General features: G+C 44.3%; 2 protein-coding genes across 2 annotated transcripts in view; one reads left to right on the top strand and one right to left on the bottom strand.

The window, feature by feature from the left end:
* Positions 1-1,550: 1,550 nt before the first annotated feature.
* Positions 1,551-3,231, top strand: cfap300 (cilia and flagella associated protein 300). The gene is made up of 7 exons (XM_076755246.1): positions 1,551-1,662; positions 1,774-1,855; positions 2,048-2,120; positions 2,254-2,411; positions 2,515-2,687; positions 2,791-2,857; positions 3,093-3,231. The coding sequence occupies exons 1-7, from the start codon at positions 1,553-1,555 to the stop codon at positions 3,222-3,224; spliced, it is 795 nt and encodes a 264-aa protein (XP_076611361.1). The 5' UTR covers positions 1,551-1,552; the 3' UTR covers positions 3,225-3,231.
* A 1,955-nt stretch (positions 3,232-5,186) lies between these two features.
* Positions 5,187-18,267, bottom strand: part of kcnq4 (potassium voltage-gated channel subfamily Q member 4) — a 41,882-nt gene continuing 28,801 nt past the window's right edge. The window contains exons 5-14 of the mRNA XM_076754610.1: positions 17,758-17,883; positions 17,425-17,535; positions 17,233-17,328; positions 17,059-17,147; positions 16,052-16,177; positions 13,038-13,267; positions 12,843-12,942; positions 7,836-7,967; positions 7,224-7,362; positions 5,187-6,906 (exon numbers count right to left, since the gene is read on the bottom strand). Coding sequence (XP_076610725.1) covers positions 6,703-6,906; positions 7,224-7,362; positions 7,836-7,967; positions 12,843-12,942; positions 13,038-13,267; positions 16,052-16,177; positions 17,059-17,147; positions 17,233-17,328; positions 17,425-17,535; positions 17,758-17,883 — 1,353 coding nt within the window. The 3' untranslated portion in view covers positions 5,187-6,702. The remainder of the gene's footprint in view (positions 6,907-7,223; positions 7,363-7,835; positions 7,968-12,842; positions 12,943-13,037; positions 13,268-16,051; positions 16,178-17,058; positions 17,148-17,232; positions 17,329-17,424; positions 17,536-17,757; positions 17,884-18,267) is intronic.

Here is an 18,267-nt window from a genome sequence, read left to right as displayed (position 1 = left end):
GTCTTTCTTCACCATCTCATCACTCATGTCTTCAGCTGAGATGGGGTTTTTTAATCATTGTAATTACAGGTTTAAAAGATGAAAAAGATAAAAAACAATTACACATTACATTTTTCTCTGACAGCATTCTAAAAAGAGAATCAGATCATGACTCACGGCTCCACTTCAGAAACTACATATTTATCGTGGTAATAAATCTGACTTTGCTCATCTGACGTGCATTAATGCATTCTTCATAGCAAAGGCAATGAAACCAAATCACAACACGACATTATGACAGTATGGTGACTTCAGGGCATCCCCACACAGGATTTTCTTGGCTCTCCTCATGGGGAATATCAGGGTCTGGCCGTGCTTTACTGGAATGTGGATCAAAGGAATCCCACATCCTCAACCATCCTGGAATGTTGGGAATGAAATGAGTATTTGAGCCCGGATGAATAAAAATATTTGTCGGGATCTGTAGGGAGTGAGGTTATACAAGTGTAAACATGTACAAACACAGAGACATACGCAGCCTGTCATCCTTAAGTGGTGAGCGGCCCCAGACGAGGCAGTGCCCTTTGGGTGTGACGTCAGACACACCTATAAATTAATAATGCTGATGGTGGAAGGGAGCTTGCCCTTTTTCTTCCTGGCGTTCAGGTGTTCCTGCCAGATTGAGCAGATTTTGAGGCAATCTGAGGAAAATGTAAAGCAAAGGGTTAGTCAAAGCATCCGGGATGTATCTGTGCTTCACATCAGGGCTTTACAAAGGGACGCACAGATAAGATGTCAAAGCTGATGCACACTATACTAACACACAGCAAGGTGAAAGATTTTTATGTAAGGAGTCTACACAGGGAGGAGATATGAATATATAGTTTAATCATTGATAATAATAAATTTTCTTTGACAAAACATCTCACATGAAGGTCCACGTGCTGTTTTGTGTTGAATGAAGGTCAATGCATATTCACACTATGGCACAAATCCTCCTGTATGAAAGAGGGGGGGGGGGAAGGTGAGAAAGAAGGAGGCTAGGCGCTGAATAGGATTATGGTGGAGATGGTGATGCAGGGGCACTGAGGTGGAAAGATGAGTGAGGCTAAGAAACAACAAACAGCGCAGCCTGCGTCAAGGGAAAGCTGCTGACGCCGGTAACACAGGGCAATGTTGCTCTCTGGTGGCTGTGAAGACATCACGTCGTTTTAAGTGTATTCAGTCTGGTGGATGGAGGTAGTTTTTTTATTTTTTGACCGTGAGCTGGACAAAGAAACGACTCTAACTGAGCGAAATTAAAGCGGAAAAAGGATGTTTCCGCCACACGCGGGGACCAGCGTCCGTTGTCTAGGCAACAAGTACACGAATCATCTGAGATGGGTGTAGAAGTGAGATTAACCACTCCGTAATTATTCAGTGTAACCGGAACAAACAGTCCACAGAGCACGCTGATTGGCTGTTAGTGAGCACACCTGCCGCTGATTGGCTTACAATCGCCTACAAACCCGCTACTTCTATGTCAACACGAGCGAGTCTTTTCTGAGAGTCTTCTTCGCCGCTAACAGCAACTATGGCAGGAGAGAAATGCGAGTTTGAGCAAACTTTTTCTTTTAGTCCTCTTCACTCCAAGAAGCTCTCCTTCCTCCAGGACAGAGACACTTTAGCACTGTTCATGAAATGGTGACTTCAGAAATTTAGCTCACCTCAAGACTTTTTCCAGTCAGTCGAGCTTCCGTTAGCTGCGCTGAAGGTGAGCCTGGTTAATGGAGGTGTGTGTGTGTTCAATTTCAGGTCCATGCTGGGGAGGATGTCAGCTCAGTGTTACAGCTTTGACCAAAGCTTTTACCCCTACAGCAGTGAAAGGTTTGCACTGGTAAGACCCACCATAATAAATGAGGTTATTACTGATATTACAGTATAAGAGCTGACTAATGAGTCAGTCCCATTGTGTTACCTTCTTTCTTACACTTGAAGAGCAGATGAGAGAATCTGCTGCTGAAAAAGATGATTGCTGTCTGTTCTCGTAAAGCATCTTCAATCATATTTGGATGCCGTGCCTCTTCAGTGTTTCTTCAGAGATCCTGAAGTGGTATCCAGTCTGTCCGCGGCGATGAAGGCCACGGCCCTGGTGCCTCTTGGTATGTCATGTCCCCCAGAAAGCCTTTCATCACTGATAGTAGGAAATTGATCTCATCTGCTGGACAATATTGGCAGTCAAATCTCAGAGGAATGTTTTTGTCTTCCGTGTGTGTTTGTGTGTGTTTCTTGTAGACAAGCCAGTGGTGTCTGTTGATGTGGAGCCGGTGCCGTGCACGAAGGTCTCCATGGAGCTGTTTGACCCAATCTACTCTTGTGGGATTCTGAGGCCCTCCGGTCATGTAGTCAAATGCTTTCATGATGTCTACCCTGACTACGATGAACTCAGACAGGTCTCTTTTTTCTCATCCAGCTGTCTGTCTGTCTTTATCTAAATATATATATTTTTTTTTTTTTTGACATGGAGTCAGTCCAAGTCTCAATCTGTTCCTCCAGATGTTGCAGGACGAGGACTCTGAGCACTACGCTGTGGTGGGGAGAGAGGAGCAGGGAGAGTTTCTGTTTCGCCTTTTCAAGCACCTCTGTTTGGGAGGAGAGCTCTGTCAGTACGAAGACACCATTGATCCTTACATCAGCACCACAAAGCAGATCTACAAAGACCTGATCAGGTGGGCAGAATGTCAACATTTATTGATCAGGTTTACCTACAGCTTCATTTTCAGATACTTCCTCACCTATGATGTCATTGTAATGTCACATTTTACTACGTAGTGTTCAGAAAGATCCAGAGACGAAGAAGATCAGCGTTGTCTCCACAGTCCTCAAAGTCCGTGCCTATGTAAGTGACTGGCTGAGTGTCTCTTCAAATGCATGTATGTTTCAATGAGAGCAGACATTTGATAAGAAATGAATGGGATTGTGACTTCTGATTGGCTGATGATTGAAAGCCATTATAAGACCTCATGTATTAAGATCTGCACTTCTATTGATATTTACAGTGTTACTTGGTCAGCATATAATGTTTAAGCAGTCTTTTAATTGACAACACACATTGTATAATTTGTCCTTTGTAGGACGAGTCTGGTCGATGTTACCCTGGAAGACGAGAAGAGGAGCAGACGTTTGCCTATTTGATTGTCGACCCCATCAAACGACACGTGACTTTGTTCTACCACTGCCGTGGTGTAGGAAACTTCACATTGTGACATAGAAGAACTGGACACACAATGATTTTTTTCCGGTAAAGTATGTCAATAAAATGTGTTTAAACAGCCTTAAAAATGACTCTGCGTCTGCCTTTATGGGCCATGCTGAGCCTATTGTTGGCCATGAAACAATGAACATAAGGTAAGATCAGATAGGTCAAATATTTTTAGTATTTTGAACCTGACTTCAACCACTGTAATAGTATTGAGATTGCGAGACACAAAAAAGAGACCAAACATACAGTCCAAAGAGCTTTATTGAAACAAATAAATTAATAAGTTAGTCAAGTGAGCTCATTTTATCCTCAGCAGATACACTTTCTCTTTAAAAGGTCAAATAGAGGTGTGCATTAGATTAGAAAATGAAAATCAGCGCAGTATTTCATCAACCAGCAACTACATCAATTGGAATTGGAAGACTTTGTTGGCTGAGCATTGTGCTTATTGCTTTGATCAGTTCGTGTTTCATTTTAACAACAGTTCGGATTCCTAAGAGAGCAGTTAAAGGGCAACGAGCTGGAATGTCAAATGGCAGCAAGTCGGTGGATGATGGATGGTCGGGCGTCGTGACGAAGAACAGAGTGAAGAAGAGAAAAGAGAACGTGCAGATTGAGTCATGCATAGCATTCAGTCAGTTAGACAATCAGATACTGTTTCTCATACTTGAGTTTCTAGACTAGCGCCCCCTAGTGGCCTCAGAGGTAGTTGTGTGGAAGCCATATTTCTCTATGTGACATGCTTATGAAAGGACACATGCCTGCAGAGTTTCCGATGACGATACAAATGTCCATGCCTCCAGCCTCCAGATCTGACTGGTATTAAAATACAGTAAAGGTGTGGATGCAAGTAGATCCTGCTAGAGTTACAATGATATGCTAAACATACAATAATAGTCTCAGAAAATATCAAAGGTTGCAGCACCCTAAACCCTAAAGTTACATGTTCAGAACAATTTTGATGGTGTGTCTTTAGTTGGATCAAGGTTTTGCAAAAAAAAAAAAAAAAAAACATTGCTATCCTCATGTGACACAACGATGAAACACTGTTCTCTTCAAAGCAGCATTAATATTTAAGTTTGAGATAGAACCATATTAGTTACAGAGCGAGGACAAAGAAGGCACAGGTCATTTCCTTTCATGTCTTGACTTAAGACTTAACAGGAGACATCCTTAAGTGTTTTTTTTTCCCTCTAACAGTGGGGCGACCACTAACAACAACATGCAATATAGTGGTCTCACATACATTTTCATGAAGCTCAACATTCCAGGTGACAATGAAGTGTTCAGTCTAATACTGCCTCTAATAAGCAGGCATCTCTGCCATAAGAATAAAGCCACCGAGCATGAGATGAATGCAAAAGTTGTATGATGTCAACAGCAAGCTCTGATGCGCCATTTTATTTCCCACGGCAGCAAGATGATCATAGATCTGAATAGACAGAGCAATGGAGTACATTCACTGTTTGAAGTCTAGGCTTGGCTTGAATGGAAAAGTGGAGCACCTGAGTCAACTGGCTTGACTGGATCAAATAAATGAATCACGCACAGGGGCAGACGAACTGTTCACTGGGTGGAGAATGTTTTCTTAGTTGAAGCTGGCGGCGAGTATCTGGTGACATTAAGAAAAACGTACACATGAGCTCTGCGAGTTGTGATTGTGAACCTGATCGTTACAGTTGTGTCATCCATGATTCAATTTGACAAAAAAAAAAAATGCTACATTTATTTAATGATCGTATCTAACTGAATTAAATATATTAACTTAAATCCTACATTCACTTTAACAACCAAAATCAGTTAAAAAACATAGAAATTTGTCATTATAGGTTACACAAAATCGAGTGCATCAACATAATTACAATAAAGAAGTCGAAACAAAAAGATAAAATTGTACAAGACAAAAATGTGTTATAGTTATCAAGTGCCAAAGTATTTAAGTAAAGGAATTCCTTTCATTGTGTGTGTGTGTGTGTGTGTGTACGTGTGTGTGTGTGTGTGTGTGTACGTGTGTGCATTTGTGCACTCTCCAGTTTTGTCCACAAGCACAGAGCGTCTCCTGTGCATCAAACATGTCCAAGAAAGAACCATAGCAGACAGCAGAGAGGACAGTGGACTGGAGCCCAACCCTCGCAGTGAGGCTGTAAGACTGGGACCATTTCCTAAAGACACGTGCATTCATGAGGATAATGGCCCGGAAGTCATGCATTAGACCTGGACGCCTTAAAGGTTGTTCACTGTTTAAAACTGGCCAAAAGAGTCTCTGCGCCGTCTCCACAGCTGCTGACTGCGAGAGCGTGTGATGACTCTAAGAGTGCGAACTGTCCGCCTGTAAGAAAGGCTGTGAAATGTTACTGACTGCCTGACCTGAGGCTAGAGGTGAGTGATGAGTGCAGGAAACGTGATACAAATGTCTAAATTCTGACTGGGGATCAGTGAGGTTTTATCTATGGGAACATGCATGTCTGGAGGGGTGGGCTGCAAGACAGAGAGGTTTAAAGGGCGTCTTAAAAACACGAAGTCAGGGGACTGAAATACTCGAGGAGCGAAGGCAGCCTTTGAAACAATGCAAAGAAGGTAGTTTGGACTTGTGAGGGGTCATTTTGGCTCTTTTAAATCCTAAATAACTAGTAACATTCCTCACCTGAATGGGACACAAACAGGGAATCATGTTTTTTTGTTTTTTGTTTTTTTTTTTGTCTTTGTCTTTTTGTTTTTTTTTGCAAGTGGGCTTGCTGGAGAGATAACTTTAGAGAGAGGGAATGGAGATGAAAACAAACAGCAATGTACAGTACACATCAGTCACTCCGACACAGCCCCCCAGCTCTGTTTGGGCGATTAAAGCAGGATGCAGTTTAAAACTCCCTTGTTTGGGTGGGAAGGTGTACCGTAGAGGTTTGGTGCTTTGGCAAGGTGGCTGTCAGCCCAGTCTGTCCGTCCAGGTCCGAGGGAGCAGATTATCTCAGTGTCGACGGCTCCTTCAGTTCTTATCGTTCGTCTGGTAGTGTGTGAGTCAGCAAACTCTTAGTCAGTTGATTCAAGCAGCCAAAAAAAAAAGCAATGACGATGGAGGGAAAAGATTTACAAAAATCCAAAGCTGAATGTCTGATTTTCTACAGCTGAAGCTTTAAAGTAGGCATAGTATCGCATGAGCTGAGTGGGTGAAAGTGGTTCAGTAGTCAAGTCATAGTTGTTCACCTCGTTCATCTCCATCTTCATCCAGTGGGTTCGGAGGCGTGTGCGGTGAGCAGCTTTGGCTGAGGCTCCTTGTCAGGTGGAGCCATCTGGTGGCCTCTGGAAGCACATTCACTTCAGGAGAAAGAGGTGAGGGAGGGGTAAAAATCACCCCAGGCAGACATGAAATGCAGTGAAGGGACGACATGAAGGTCGGGCTGCTTCAAGTGAGGACTCGGCCGCAGGAAGACGTACTGTAAAGGGTTTGTGTCTGTGTTCGAACAGCCCCAGGACTGCTCAGCTAGCTGTCATTCCAAGTTGCCGCTCTCAGACAGGGAGATGTTGAGTGTGTTAGCGGAGGGGAAGAGGTCTCTTTGGTCCGTGGGGCTGTGGTAGTCCGATGTCAGGTCAGGGTCCAGGAGGGTGGAAAGGGTGAAGTTGGATGAGCCTTTCTTCAGGCACTGGGAGTAGAAGTTGAGCAGGAGGTCCAGCTTGTTCTCTATAGACTGTACCTGAACAAACACACACACACACACACACTGACATGTGTCAAGCTTCTTTGGTTTCACTTGGGAGCCACAGAAAAGAAAGACTGATGAAAGAAAACCCACTCAGTTAGCTGACCAGGGACGTCAGCTCTTAAATGCCGGGTCAGATCATGTCCTGCTTTCAATTTATTGCACTTCCTGTACTTTTTGTGGCACCTTTTTTTTTTAGATCGACCAGAGTGAATGAAGGCAATCCACTGAGATTGTGCACCTGATTCACATGTTTTTACAGGGACCATGGTTCCACAACTGCTACACAAATCAAAGTCTTCCTCTGTTACCTGTTTTTCCACCTTCACTACACGTCCCATCATGCTTAGTTCATCCAGTGGGTCCAGTTCTGGCGGCGTCTTCTCTCCCTTTTCAGAGCGCACCTTCTTATCGGGCTGGACGGTTCCTCGCCCAATTATCTGGTCCACTCTTTCACACAAAAACAACAGATTCCAGTAAACATGATGAAGACTTAGACTTGGAGAATCTAGGAGCTGCAGATTCTTTTTATTGATTTGACATTAGGTTAAAGGACTAATTTGGCATTTTGGGGAAAATTTCCTTTCTTGCCTTTTGATAGAGCCAATCTAGCTGTTTCCCGTTTCCAGTCTTTATGCTAAGCTAAGCTAACAAGCGGCTGACTGTGGAGTCATATATACTGTACAGGCATGAAAGTGGTATTGATAAGTAAGTGTATTTCCCAAAATGTCAAACCATCCTTCAACAGGGTAGATTTAAAGGCACATGAAAGTTAATATATTCGATGAGAAGCAAAGAATATCTTTTAAAGAAAAAGAAGAACAAAGATGGCAAGATCCCACAAAGAGAATTAGAGATTTTTTTTTCCAAACAATGCAGATGTCAAGCAACAGAGCGGTATTGGCTGTATGCGTGAAACCTACCGCATCTGCAGGCTCTTGATACGGCCCAGCATATCCAGATGTCCGGCGGAGTACTGCTCTATGACATCCTTCACATCATACGGACGCAGCGTCTCCTTAAACTTCCTCTTGGCCACAAGGAACTTTAAGATCCTGCACAAATACACAAACGCAGCAGACTGTTATCATTCCTCTGAGAACCTTTACAGAGCCTCACACCACACACCCACATATATGGACATACAGTTAATCTCTGGAAAAAACGCAGGGGCAAAACAGCTACCAAAGGGTGCGAGAGACCCTGAGAATAACAAGATTAATTACAGTCAGAGTGACCTTATCATTCACAAACAGCCTCATAAAGAGAGCAGAGTCCCTCCCGTACTAAACCCTGTGGATATATTGTGATGATGACAACATCTCCGAGAGACATTTGCTTATCGGTACTTGCTGTTTCAGCAAATCCGCAGATAGTAACGTGTACCACGCACACACACCTCTACTGGAGCTTTCCCCTGTTTCTGCTCTTTTCTCAGGATGGCAGCCATATTGGTGCCACTGCAGCTGCTCCCACCCCCAGAGCACACATCTCATCATCACCACCCACATCCCGGTGTGGGGGGGGTCACACCGAGGAATGTTGACCCAGCACTACTGCACCCAGTGAGCACGCTGACAACCTCCTCTGGTTGGACGTCAGGGTGGAGGGAGAGGAGGATGTGCCAGAGATAATGAGGAAAGGAGGAAAGTTTAAGTGTGTTTGTGTGTGTGTGCAGGTGTGTGTGTGTGTGTGTGGAGGGTGGGTCATCCAATTCCCTTCTTATCACTTGTGTGATAGGCAGCTCAGAGATGCTGGCTCCGCACAAGGTCTGGAAACACCAAATGTAAGCGAGACAAAATATACACACTCAAGCTGTCATCTCACCCTGTGATGGATTGCGCTACAAATCAAGCTGGGAGGGATGGAGAGAGAGCGGAAGGGCAAGGAAGGAGGCTTTTTTTTTTTTTTTTTTTTTTTTTACGAGGGAATCCTATCTCACACAACCAGACGACTAAGTCCACTGTAATACTCCCATTTGCCTTCACAGGAGGAAGAAAAGAAATCACATCAAAGGTCTGGGAAGCGGAAGATCAGAAACGCTCAGCTGTTCTGAGAAAACGTCAGACGAGCGCAAATCTGCGTACACAGAAAACAGAACGCCACGAAAGCAAACACGTACGCACTCGTGGTCAGAAGTAAGCACACACCAGCACAACGACACACACGTGGGCTGAGCGGGGGTGAAGTGGAATCTGAACTTAGAGAGCGGGGTCAGTTTCTGAAATAACTACTGTAACCTTTGTTGAGGTGTGCAGCCCTTGCATTTACAGCAGCCACATACAGCACGTGGTTTTGTGGAGTGACCCGTGCTGCAACAAAGAAGAAAAGGGGCTGTGAGGGAAGGAGAAGAGAGGAGGAGGAGGAGCGGCGGTCTACAGCGGGTGGCGTAGCAGCCGTCAGCGCACTCTTCCCCCTCATGCAGCACTATGTTTCTTGATGACTCCTGTGTTAGGGGTATTTTTGCAGGCGGTCTTTTCTTATTTTGCAGGTAGATGCAGATTTTTTTTTTGCCAGGGTGGGTCTCAGGTGTGGGTAAAAGAAAAGGTTGGGGATACAGTGGGTGGGGGCTTTTGATTTGGATCCTCCGAGGGTCTCCTCAAAATGCTGACTCTCTTTTTCAGTGGATGAAATGGCTTTCATAATACATGGTCAGGTTTGACTGTGGCCCCCACTGCTCCCCCAAGAAACTTCCAGGTACTGTTGCACGTCACTGGCTGTGGTACAGTGCAGCTGGCACGGCTCTCTATAAGATATTATACCTTCCTAATGCTGGGAAGTGGAGACGTAAAAACACAGCAATAATTGGAGGGACAGGAAGTGTCACCCAAAATGCTTGCATAGCTAGTGCAAATACTTTTGCAATTCAGCAAAGGTGGATCCCTAAAAATGACTGTTATGCTGACACAAATCCTTGGTGGGCCAACGAGGGTGAGCCACTGCAGGGGGCAAGTCTGATTCTTCGCCAGGTTAGACTACCGACCTGCTAAGTGAACAAAATTTAATGCACAAGCTACAGCATGTGTATTCAAACAGTAAGCATGTTTGAACTATCCATTTAATAAAGTAGGGGCTGCATCCAAGACTGCAAACAGGCAGAAATTTTGTGTTTTTGCAGTATTGGATTTGTGCATGAGGGGAGTCACAGTAGAGAGCACAGAGAGACATCAGGGCTTATTTAAACATCTTCCACCTCCTGTCTTCTTCTTCTTCTTCTTCTGCTCTTGCTCCCTCTACCTATCCCTCTGCACATAAGCGGAACACTGTACGCATTCATTCCAGCAGCCATACACCACTTGCATCTCTCTAAAGTGAAATCTCAGCACTGCCGCAAAATTCTGTGTTTCATAGACATCAATCATGAGACGACTCGTGTGTGTATGTGTATATGTGTATGTGTGTGTGTGTGTGTGTGTGTGTGTGTGTGAGAGAGAGAGAGAGAGAGAGAGAAGCACCTGCTGTTTACACACCTGCACTATCTATAGGAACTCCTTCTCTTCTGTTGTCTGCAGCACAGAGCAGCTGAGGTCAGAGCTATCTGCTGAGTCAAGTGCAAACCCGAGGAGGGGTCATATAATATCCTATCGGTGGCACAACGATATCAAACAATATATCACGCTGCATCCCAAGACCGGAAAGTATCTATGTGCTGTAAATCACCAAAGTAAAAAACCTTCAGCTTAAGTGTGAGCACAGGGCCATGTTCAGAGAGCTGATTTGTTTCACTAATTAATAACTTCTTTATGAAATTGCCTTTATTGCACAGTGAAAAGTACAGACAGGAATGAAAGGGCGCAAGAAGGCAGCGTGACACACACAAAGATCCCTGGATGGAACCAAACAGACAATAATGTGATTATAGGTTATGCATCTTAGCAGCTGGGCGCAACACACGCTGCTTATTACCAGGCACAAACCCACTTCATTCAAGAGTTCCACAGAGTGCATATGGAAGCTCAAAGACGTCACGCTGCCATGAGAAATGCTGCGAGGGAAACGGCGCCGACATCAGGGAGCAGTCACTTTAATCCGCTCGCATCAAACCTCTCTGGAGACCAGCGTGGCTGCCAACACCAGATGTTTGCTCGCAGTTGTAGTTTTTTCTGCCACCATCAGTGAAAAACTCAGTGCAGTTACACTGTTACACTTATGGTATAGCTTTGCCAACAGAGCATTTCCTCACACACACACACACACACACACACACACACACACACACACACACACACACACACACACACACACTGCATTGGGAGTGCATCTAGTTTACACGTGCAGTGTTTTTGCCTTATTCATGACTCTAAGGTGAAGAGGGATGTTCCCATTCATTAAAAGTGTTTAAGCACACACCGTGTAAGGACATCCACCACTGATACACAGCAGTAACAATACATCAAAGCATCTAGTCGATGAATTACAGGAAGAGATGACACAATGACAGCAATCAATATCAATATCAGCAATGCTTTTAATCAATTGTTATTACAGTTGTCCTTGTCTAAACTGAACAATATCGCTTGTCTCTGTACAGTCGTAATGTACTGTGATCCTCCAGCTGTACAGTGTGTGTGTGTGTGTGTGTGTGTGTGTGTGTGTGTGTGTGTGCTCTCTAACATTCCACCCTATCACGCCACCTTACACATGACCAGTCTGAATGAGCGGAGCGACAAGGTCACACGAGGGAACTCACCCTGCCTGCATGAGGGCTCAGTTACCTCTCCTAAGTGGATATTTCTACTCCGTCAGCTGAATCTGCACACGCCAGCGCCTAAATGGAGGAGCGGCTTGTTGTTCGCCCATTAGTGCAGGCCGTAAAATGCCATGAGAAGAGCTCAGGGTCTGAATACATGCATCGGTTGTTCATCTGGCCTAAGTGACCTTATTCTATCAGTGGCCAGAGACACAGCTGCTCCAGCTTGCACCTTTAGGAGTCTTCAGTGTATTTTTGAAACACTGCAAAAACAACAATGGCACTCGCTATCGTTTAGTGGAGCACATTCAGAGTTGTGATATCTTGTTGATGAATGTGTTGTATTTAACTCAACCTGACGAAGCCTTTTTTTAGCACTTAGCTGAAATATGTTAGGTTCAAAAATACCCCTCAGGGATCCTGAGGATCTCAGAAGAAGACCGTGTGACCTGTTTATGGAGGAGTTTCAAAAGTAAACCAGATCCTGTGGCTGTATGTAGTTTAATTGCAAAGGGGATATTAAACGTGACTATGTAAATCCAGACTCCAAAAGAGGCTGATGACTTTGTAATAGCTTTTCAATAACTTTACCTTTACCACTACAGTAATGGGAAAGGTAGTTTTGAACAAAATGTTTTTAATTACATCTTCTCCTATGAAGACGTATTTTATATTATTACAACTGCGTGTCACCATATTCTCATTCATTAACTGTTTATGCTCCAGCGTCAACTCATAGGCAGCCACAGGAGGAGTTACAAATATATTAATTAAGACTTACATTTGCTTACAAATACATTATAGTGTGTTATAAACCCTTATTTAAAGATTTACATTCTGCTTATTCCATTCAGTATTTGTTGAAATTATTATATCAGTATCATTTTTCTGAACTTGTCAATAAATATACAGTCACTTAAACATTATAACAGTAATAACGGGTTATGAAAGACAAATTTCAGCATAATAATAGACGTCATTGTGATCCCTTTTGGGGGGTGCAAAAATTTCTTGAGTTTCAGCACAAGTCAGCAAACGTTTTTCAAAAACCACAAGAAGAGGATCCACTCCCCACAAACCTGTTGTACTGTATATTTATTTGGTTTAAGAGACTGCTTTTAATTCACTTTAACAACTGCTACTGCAGCTGGAGCTCTCACCTTGTTAGGTGAAGGCTCACAATTACAAAAAGCTGTATGATCAATTAGAAAAGAAACATACTGTTGATAGCAGGACTCACCTGACAGCCCGTATGAGCGTCTTCACTGCTGGGATCACCTCCTCCATGGCCACGTCACAATATGGTTTATCTTCCACGCTGTCCTCCCCGACTCCCTCCACTGAGCCAAGACAGAGGGACAGACGTTATCATGCAGAAACGATCACTGTGAGTGTGAATGAACCAATACTGTCTGGACATCTGTGTGCCGCCTACCATCAGCGGGTGGACGTGGTTTGAGGCGGAGGGAGGTGCGGAAGCGTGTGCGGTCATTAAAGCTCCAGCTCTTCTGGACCTTCCCCGGGCTTGTGGCCTCGGGGACGTTCTCCTGGCTGGGAGAGTGGCGGACACTGGAGCCCGGCGGCAGCGGTGACGCCTTGCTCCGAATAGTTTGGGATGATCGGGAATTGTTCATCCTGATCCGATCCCGGAAGCCAATTTTACTGCTGACAGTGAAGATAAAATCGTCAAACACCTGAAGGTGCAGTATTTAGTTTCAGATCATGACAGGCCCTGGGTTCACAATGCCTTTGACCTTAGTGGGAAACTAAGCTGTGATATCCTGGGAGTTTAAGGAGGCAGCAGAAGGGCAGCTCGAGCTTGTCAGAAAAGAGTTTGTTAGTAATAGTGAATTAACACAAAAAATATGGCCTCTGACTTTCAGAACAATCACAAACAAACACACAAAACAGGGACACAAGCAGACATATACATTTTGTCTCGAGAAGGACAGACTAGCTGACGTGTCACGGAGGCAGCTTGACCACAGGGACCACTCAGTATTGCTAAAAACTCATTCTGCCCTGAGGATTTGCTCATTTAATGTGCCTATCATAGCACCTGAATCAGCAAAATCAGACTGAAACCTGATTCAAGACTTGCAGTAGTGCTGGGACGGCGGAAAATGTCCCACCCACCATCAGAATAAAGACATGCTTCCTTAATCCCTTCAGCAGAGTGAATAAGCATCAAAATACAGGCTTCAAAGCACAGCCGTAGAAAACGTGTCTCATTAAGTACTCTCCGGCCGATATGTGAGGTCATCTGTTTACAGGAAAGCTATTTGGCAGCCATTCTCTCCCACGGATTGACTCCTAGCATGCTCTTGAGACCACTCCCTCTCTGTAGCCACTTACATGTTACACACTGTCACGGATCCATAAGGCAATGCAAAAATCATGCACTGCAGAGCAATTCCTGCCCAGTCGTTCACTCCCACAGTTTTACGATGATATACTCTTCATTGTGAGTGCCATTTAAATTAAAATTTAAATAGTTAAGGGATGTTAGTGGAAATAGCGTTTCATACTGGCGAGCTGAAACGCTTCAGGTAGACTGGAGGAAATGGGGAAGATAGAGTGAAAGACTCTTGCATGCTGTTGGGATGTGGACGCATTCGGGCCAAATTCCAAAACATTGGAATATCGCATGCAAACAGAAACGTTTGAGCACTTTAAACCTTTTAAAGATACAGCACAAACACACTGATTTGGTACAAAGGTTATGACAAATGTGCAATAGGAAAAGCATGCTGAATCATTTAAACGTTCTCTCCAAGAAGACCTACAAATGAGGCAAACAGCTGAATTGAAAACATAAAGCGAGTCAAGAGCGGGGCAATTCTTTTGACTTCGGCTCCAATTCTGGGGAAAGTTGTTGCTTATTTTTGCGTGAGTGTGTTATTTCCTCATTTCATCAGAGATGACTGATGAAACACTTGACATCGGCTAAAAAGAAACAAGTCTTTTTGTCACAGTCATAAACCATTGAGGACTTCAGTTGTGCTTTCAACACATGGTTTATCACGTCTTTCAAGCCAAACCAAGCAGAATAAGTCTTAACAGCACAGCATTTCCTCACAGCAAAGGATTGACTCAAGCATTTGTGGACCAGAGCGTAGAGTCTGTTCAAAGTGTGTAATCAGTAAGTGCAGGATATGGTTGAAAATAAGACAGATGCCATCATAATAGCACCTGCTCCTACAGTCTGTTTTCATTCAGCTAATTCTTCTTGGTGTGACAAACTAAACAGTCCACAAATGTTTGAGTATTTCAGGCAAGGCGAGCAGGTTGTGCGTGTTAAAGGAGGAGTAGGGGTGGTGTTATTGATTCGGTGATGCTTTGGCGTGTCCCGTGCACAGGCTTGTTGCCGTGGATACCTCTGCTTGCGGCCAGCGTGAATCCGGAAGAGACCCCGTTTTTTAGAAAGGAGCTGACTGGGGAGACACACAAGGCAGAGGGAGAGAGGGTGAGGGGCAGAGAGGAATGGAAGAAAGGAGGGGAGGGTGAAGGAAGACCAGAAGTCCTGGGACACAACCCGGGTGCATGGTGAACCCGTGAGGATAAAACGTAGCCAAGGAAAAACCAGGGAGAGAGGGTGAGGCAGAGGGGTGAGGTGTGACGTCTCAATATTCCAAATTGCCCGTTCCTTCCCTGATCTTATTGCCTTACTGGAAGCTGGTAATGTGCTTCTGAGAGGCAGTTTTGGATTATGGAGAGACACATAGTGAGAAGTGAGGAGGTGTCTTCGAAGGATCATGCAAAGGTAGTAGGTTTCACCTGAGTATATTCATCAAGACAGCCCATTAGACATCATGGTGGGACAGCAGGTCCTCACATCAAACACATCATTTCTACCAGCAAAACATCTGTTATTCAGGTACACTGATCTCTCATCTAATGCATGCATAAGTCCATGAGTCCCTTCAGTACCCTGTTTACGCTAAAGAAGTTATGAATCTACTGCAGCAAACCTGCTCCAACTACAGATACCCTTTAATCAACAAGCACAGCTCTTGACTTGAAGAACAAACCTGCATGGAACTTCTGCCCTCCTGAGAACAGATGAAGGATGGAGGACGGACAGCATGGAAAAGATACGATGGAATATAGGGAAAGAAAGAGGAAGACAGGAAGAGGCAACCAGTAAGTGAACAGTGGGAGGCGGTGGAGATGGCAAGACTATGAGCTAAGCAGACAAAGATGCGGAGAAGCAGGGGGGCCTGCAACACAGTGGTCTCACTTCAGCATTAGTGACACATTGTTAGATAAACAACACATCCATGCAGAAAGCTCCAGCAGCAATCAACTTTGATTTTCTTTGTACACCTGTTGAATGTATTGTCCTATGTTGTTACTGTTTTGATTGGGTGTCTGTGTGTGAGTTTAGGTAGACTTTCAGCCACCTGTCTGGGTGTGCTGTGAGGCTGTGTGAGGTGGCGGGGTGCATACCTGTCCCCCGACAGATAGGGGGAGCTGTAGGGCCACAGCCCAGACAGCAGCGTGTGGTAGGAGTTGTGGAGAACCTTCTTGGTGCTACGCTGTCGCTGGAGGTGACTGAACAGTAGCGTCAGTTCTCTGACACCCCACGTGCACAAATAAACACAAAAAAACACATGACGAATGAACAAAAAACAACAAAATATGAAAAACTCACAAAAAGGCCAAATCAATGGTCCAAAAGCTCAAAAGAAGAGGGACACTTGAGAGAAATGAGGTAAGTGAAAATTGTCATTTAAAGGTCCAGTGTGTAGGATTTAGTGGCAGCTAGTGGTGAGGTTGCAGATTGCAACCAACTGGATACGCCTCTCCACACCAGCTAAAGGTGCTCTCTAGAGCCAGTGTTTGCTTTGTCCATTCTCAGCTACTGTAGAAACATGGCGGTGTAACAGGGAACAGGGATCCGCCTAAATCCTACACACTGGACCTTTAAGATGTTGAAAAGTTTTGACTTGATGTCAGTGTCAAAGAGATGTCTCTGTTTGAGTTTCTTATGTTCCCCTCCTTTCAAGCAAATCAAAATTAGTCAAATTAATGCATTCTGTAAATGCAAAATATAAGAAACCACTGCGTAGAACAAAAGTAATGCAAATGTGATTGAATAGCGGTGGCAGAAGCTTTTGAAAGGGCTTGGCCCAAATTGAATCCAAAATAATAATTTACTAATCCTCTTTATTTAAAGCCACCACTGCACAAATGTAACTAAAAAGGGTTCTTGATGGACAAAAGGTTGCATTTGTGGCATGTGCTGTGTCTTATTTACATGAATATGAATGTATGAGCAGGAACAAAACAAAGTATCACTAATTATTGTACACGATTCACTATTTTGTGATGCAGCTCTCAGATCTCTGTCTGCGTGTATTACAACACTTCAAACAAAGAAGCAAAGACAACCAAAGATTTGTGATGGTTGAATCCAGTCAGAGCTGAACGTGGAGGCAGATGGGAGAGCCTACCTGAATGATGGCAACATGCTGTCATAGAAGTACCACGTAGCTGTCAGATAGGAGTGTTTGGCGTCTGTAGAGTAGAGGCGCCATGCAGCCTGAAGAAAGTCAAACAAAGTCAAAGTTAACTGTGGCTTGAGAGTGAATCTATCAAACAGCATACTGAAACCCTGTGGTCATTACCTGTATCAGGTTGGCAGCAGGCATCCTCCTCTTCTCAAAGTGCTTCTGCCGGTGCTGCTCTTGCACCTTCAAGGCGAAGCCTGACCCCAGAATTCCCTGAGGGTCAGAGGTCAAATCAAAGTCACAAGAGGAGCCACTAACGGGGTTGTGAGGAAATGTATATGTGTGTGTGTGAACAGATGAGAGACTCACGGCAGGCAGGGCAAAGAAGGAGACTCCCAGAAGAGCAAAACCTGCAGCGAGGAGCCGCCCCTGCCAGGTATGAGGGGTCTTATCACCATAGCCAATAGTGGTTAGAGTAATCTGGGTGGGTGAAAAAATACAGATGATCTCACACACACCATATGATAAAAAAAAAATGCTAAATATGGGGCTCACAGGCTGTATTTGTCTCTGCATTTACTCTGTTTTTTTATTCATTTTATGTACTATTCTTCGATGTCGCCTGTTTATGAGACACTTTGACATAAGTAAAATCTCACTTCTTCAGCCTCAGTGTGCATGTGTGCATTGTGTAGTACTCACAGTCCCCCACCAGAGGGAGTCTGCATAGGTCATGAAGTCTGCGTTGCTGTCTTTCTCTGCCAAGTAGACGAAGAAGGAGGCAAAGATCAGGACCAGGAAACCTATGTACCAGGCTGTAATCAACTCCTGAGAGAGAGACAGAGACGTAGGCATCAATCACACCTGTCAGCAGCAGCAGCAACATCTTTACCATCATAATCCCTGCTGTCATTACCGTATCACTATCAACATTATTGGCTAAACTCCCATCATCATCATATTTGGCTTCTACTTTGGCTTGGCTGCACGGTTCCACTTAGACAGCCGATGCATCAATTCCTCATCATCAACACCGTCTAACTGTGTTGTGCAGCCGACCGGTGGGTGTGAGGTGTTTGGGTCAGCACAACAGCTAATTGGCAAAAATGAGCAGCTAAAGGGGAGTTTGGAGTTTGCGGGTAGTTGGTATAATCAGGTAACAGCTGGCCATCCGTTGACTCACCACATATGTCTCAACACTGAGAGTTAAGT

The sequence above is a fragment of the Chaetodon auriga genome, chromosome 17 (assembly GCF_051107435.1).
Source record: "Chaetodon auriga isolate fChaAug3 chromosome 17, fChaAug3.hap1, whole genome shotgun sequence".
NCBI lineage: Eukaryota > Metazoa > Chordata > Actinopteri > Chaetodontiformes > Chaetodontidae > Chaetodon > Chaetodon auriga.
Note: the sequence above shows the minus strand (reverse complement) of the source record. Positions and strands in the feature narration are given on the sequence as shown.

What these genes read in the sequence shown, in the direction of transcription:
- cfap300 (XM_076755246.1), top strand. Translation starts at nt 1,553, where the DNA reads ATGGCAGGAGAGAAATGCGAGTTTGAGCAAACTTTTTCTTTTAGTCCT. An exon ending in CACGGCCCTGGTGCCTCTTG is followed by an intron (nt 2,121 to 2,253) that starts GTATGTCATGTC and finishes TGTTTCTTGTAG; the next exon opens with ACAAGCCAGTGGTGTCTGTT. An exon ending in TCCTCAAAGTCCGTGCCTAT is followed by an intron (nt 2,858 to 3,092) that starts GTAAGTGACTGG and finishes TGTCCTTTGTAG; the next exon opens with GACGAGTCTGGTCGATGTTA.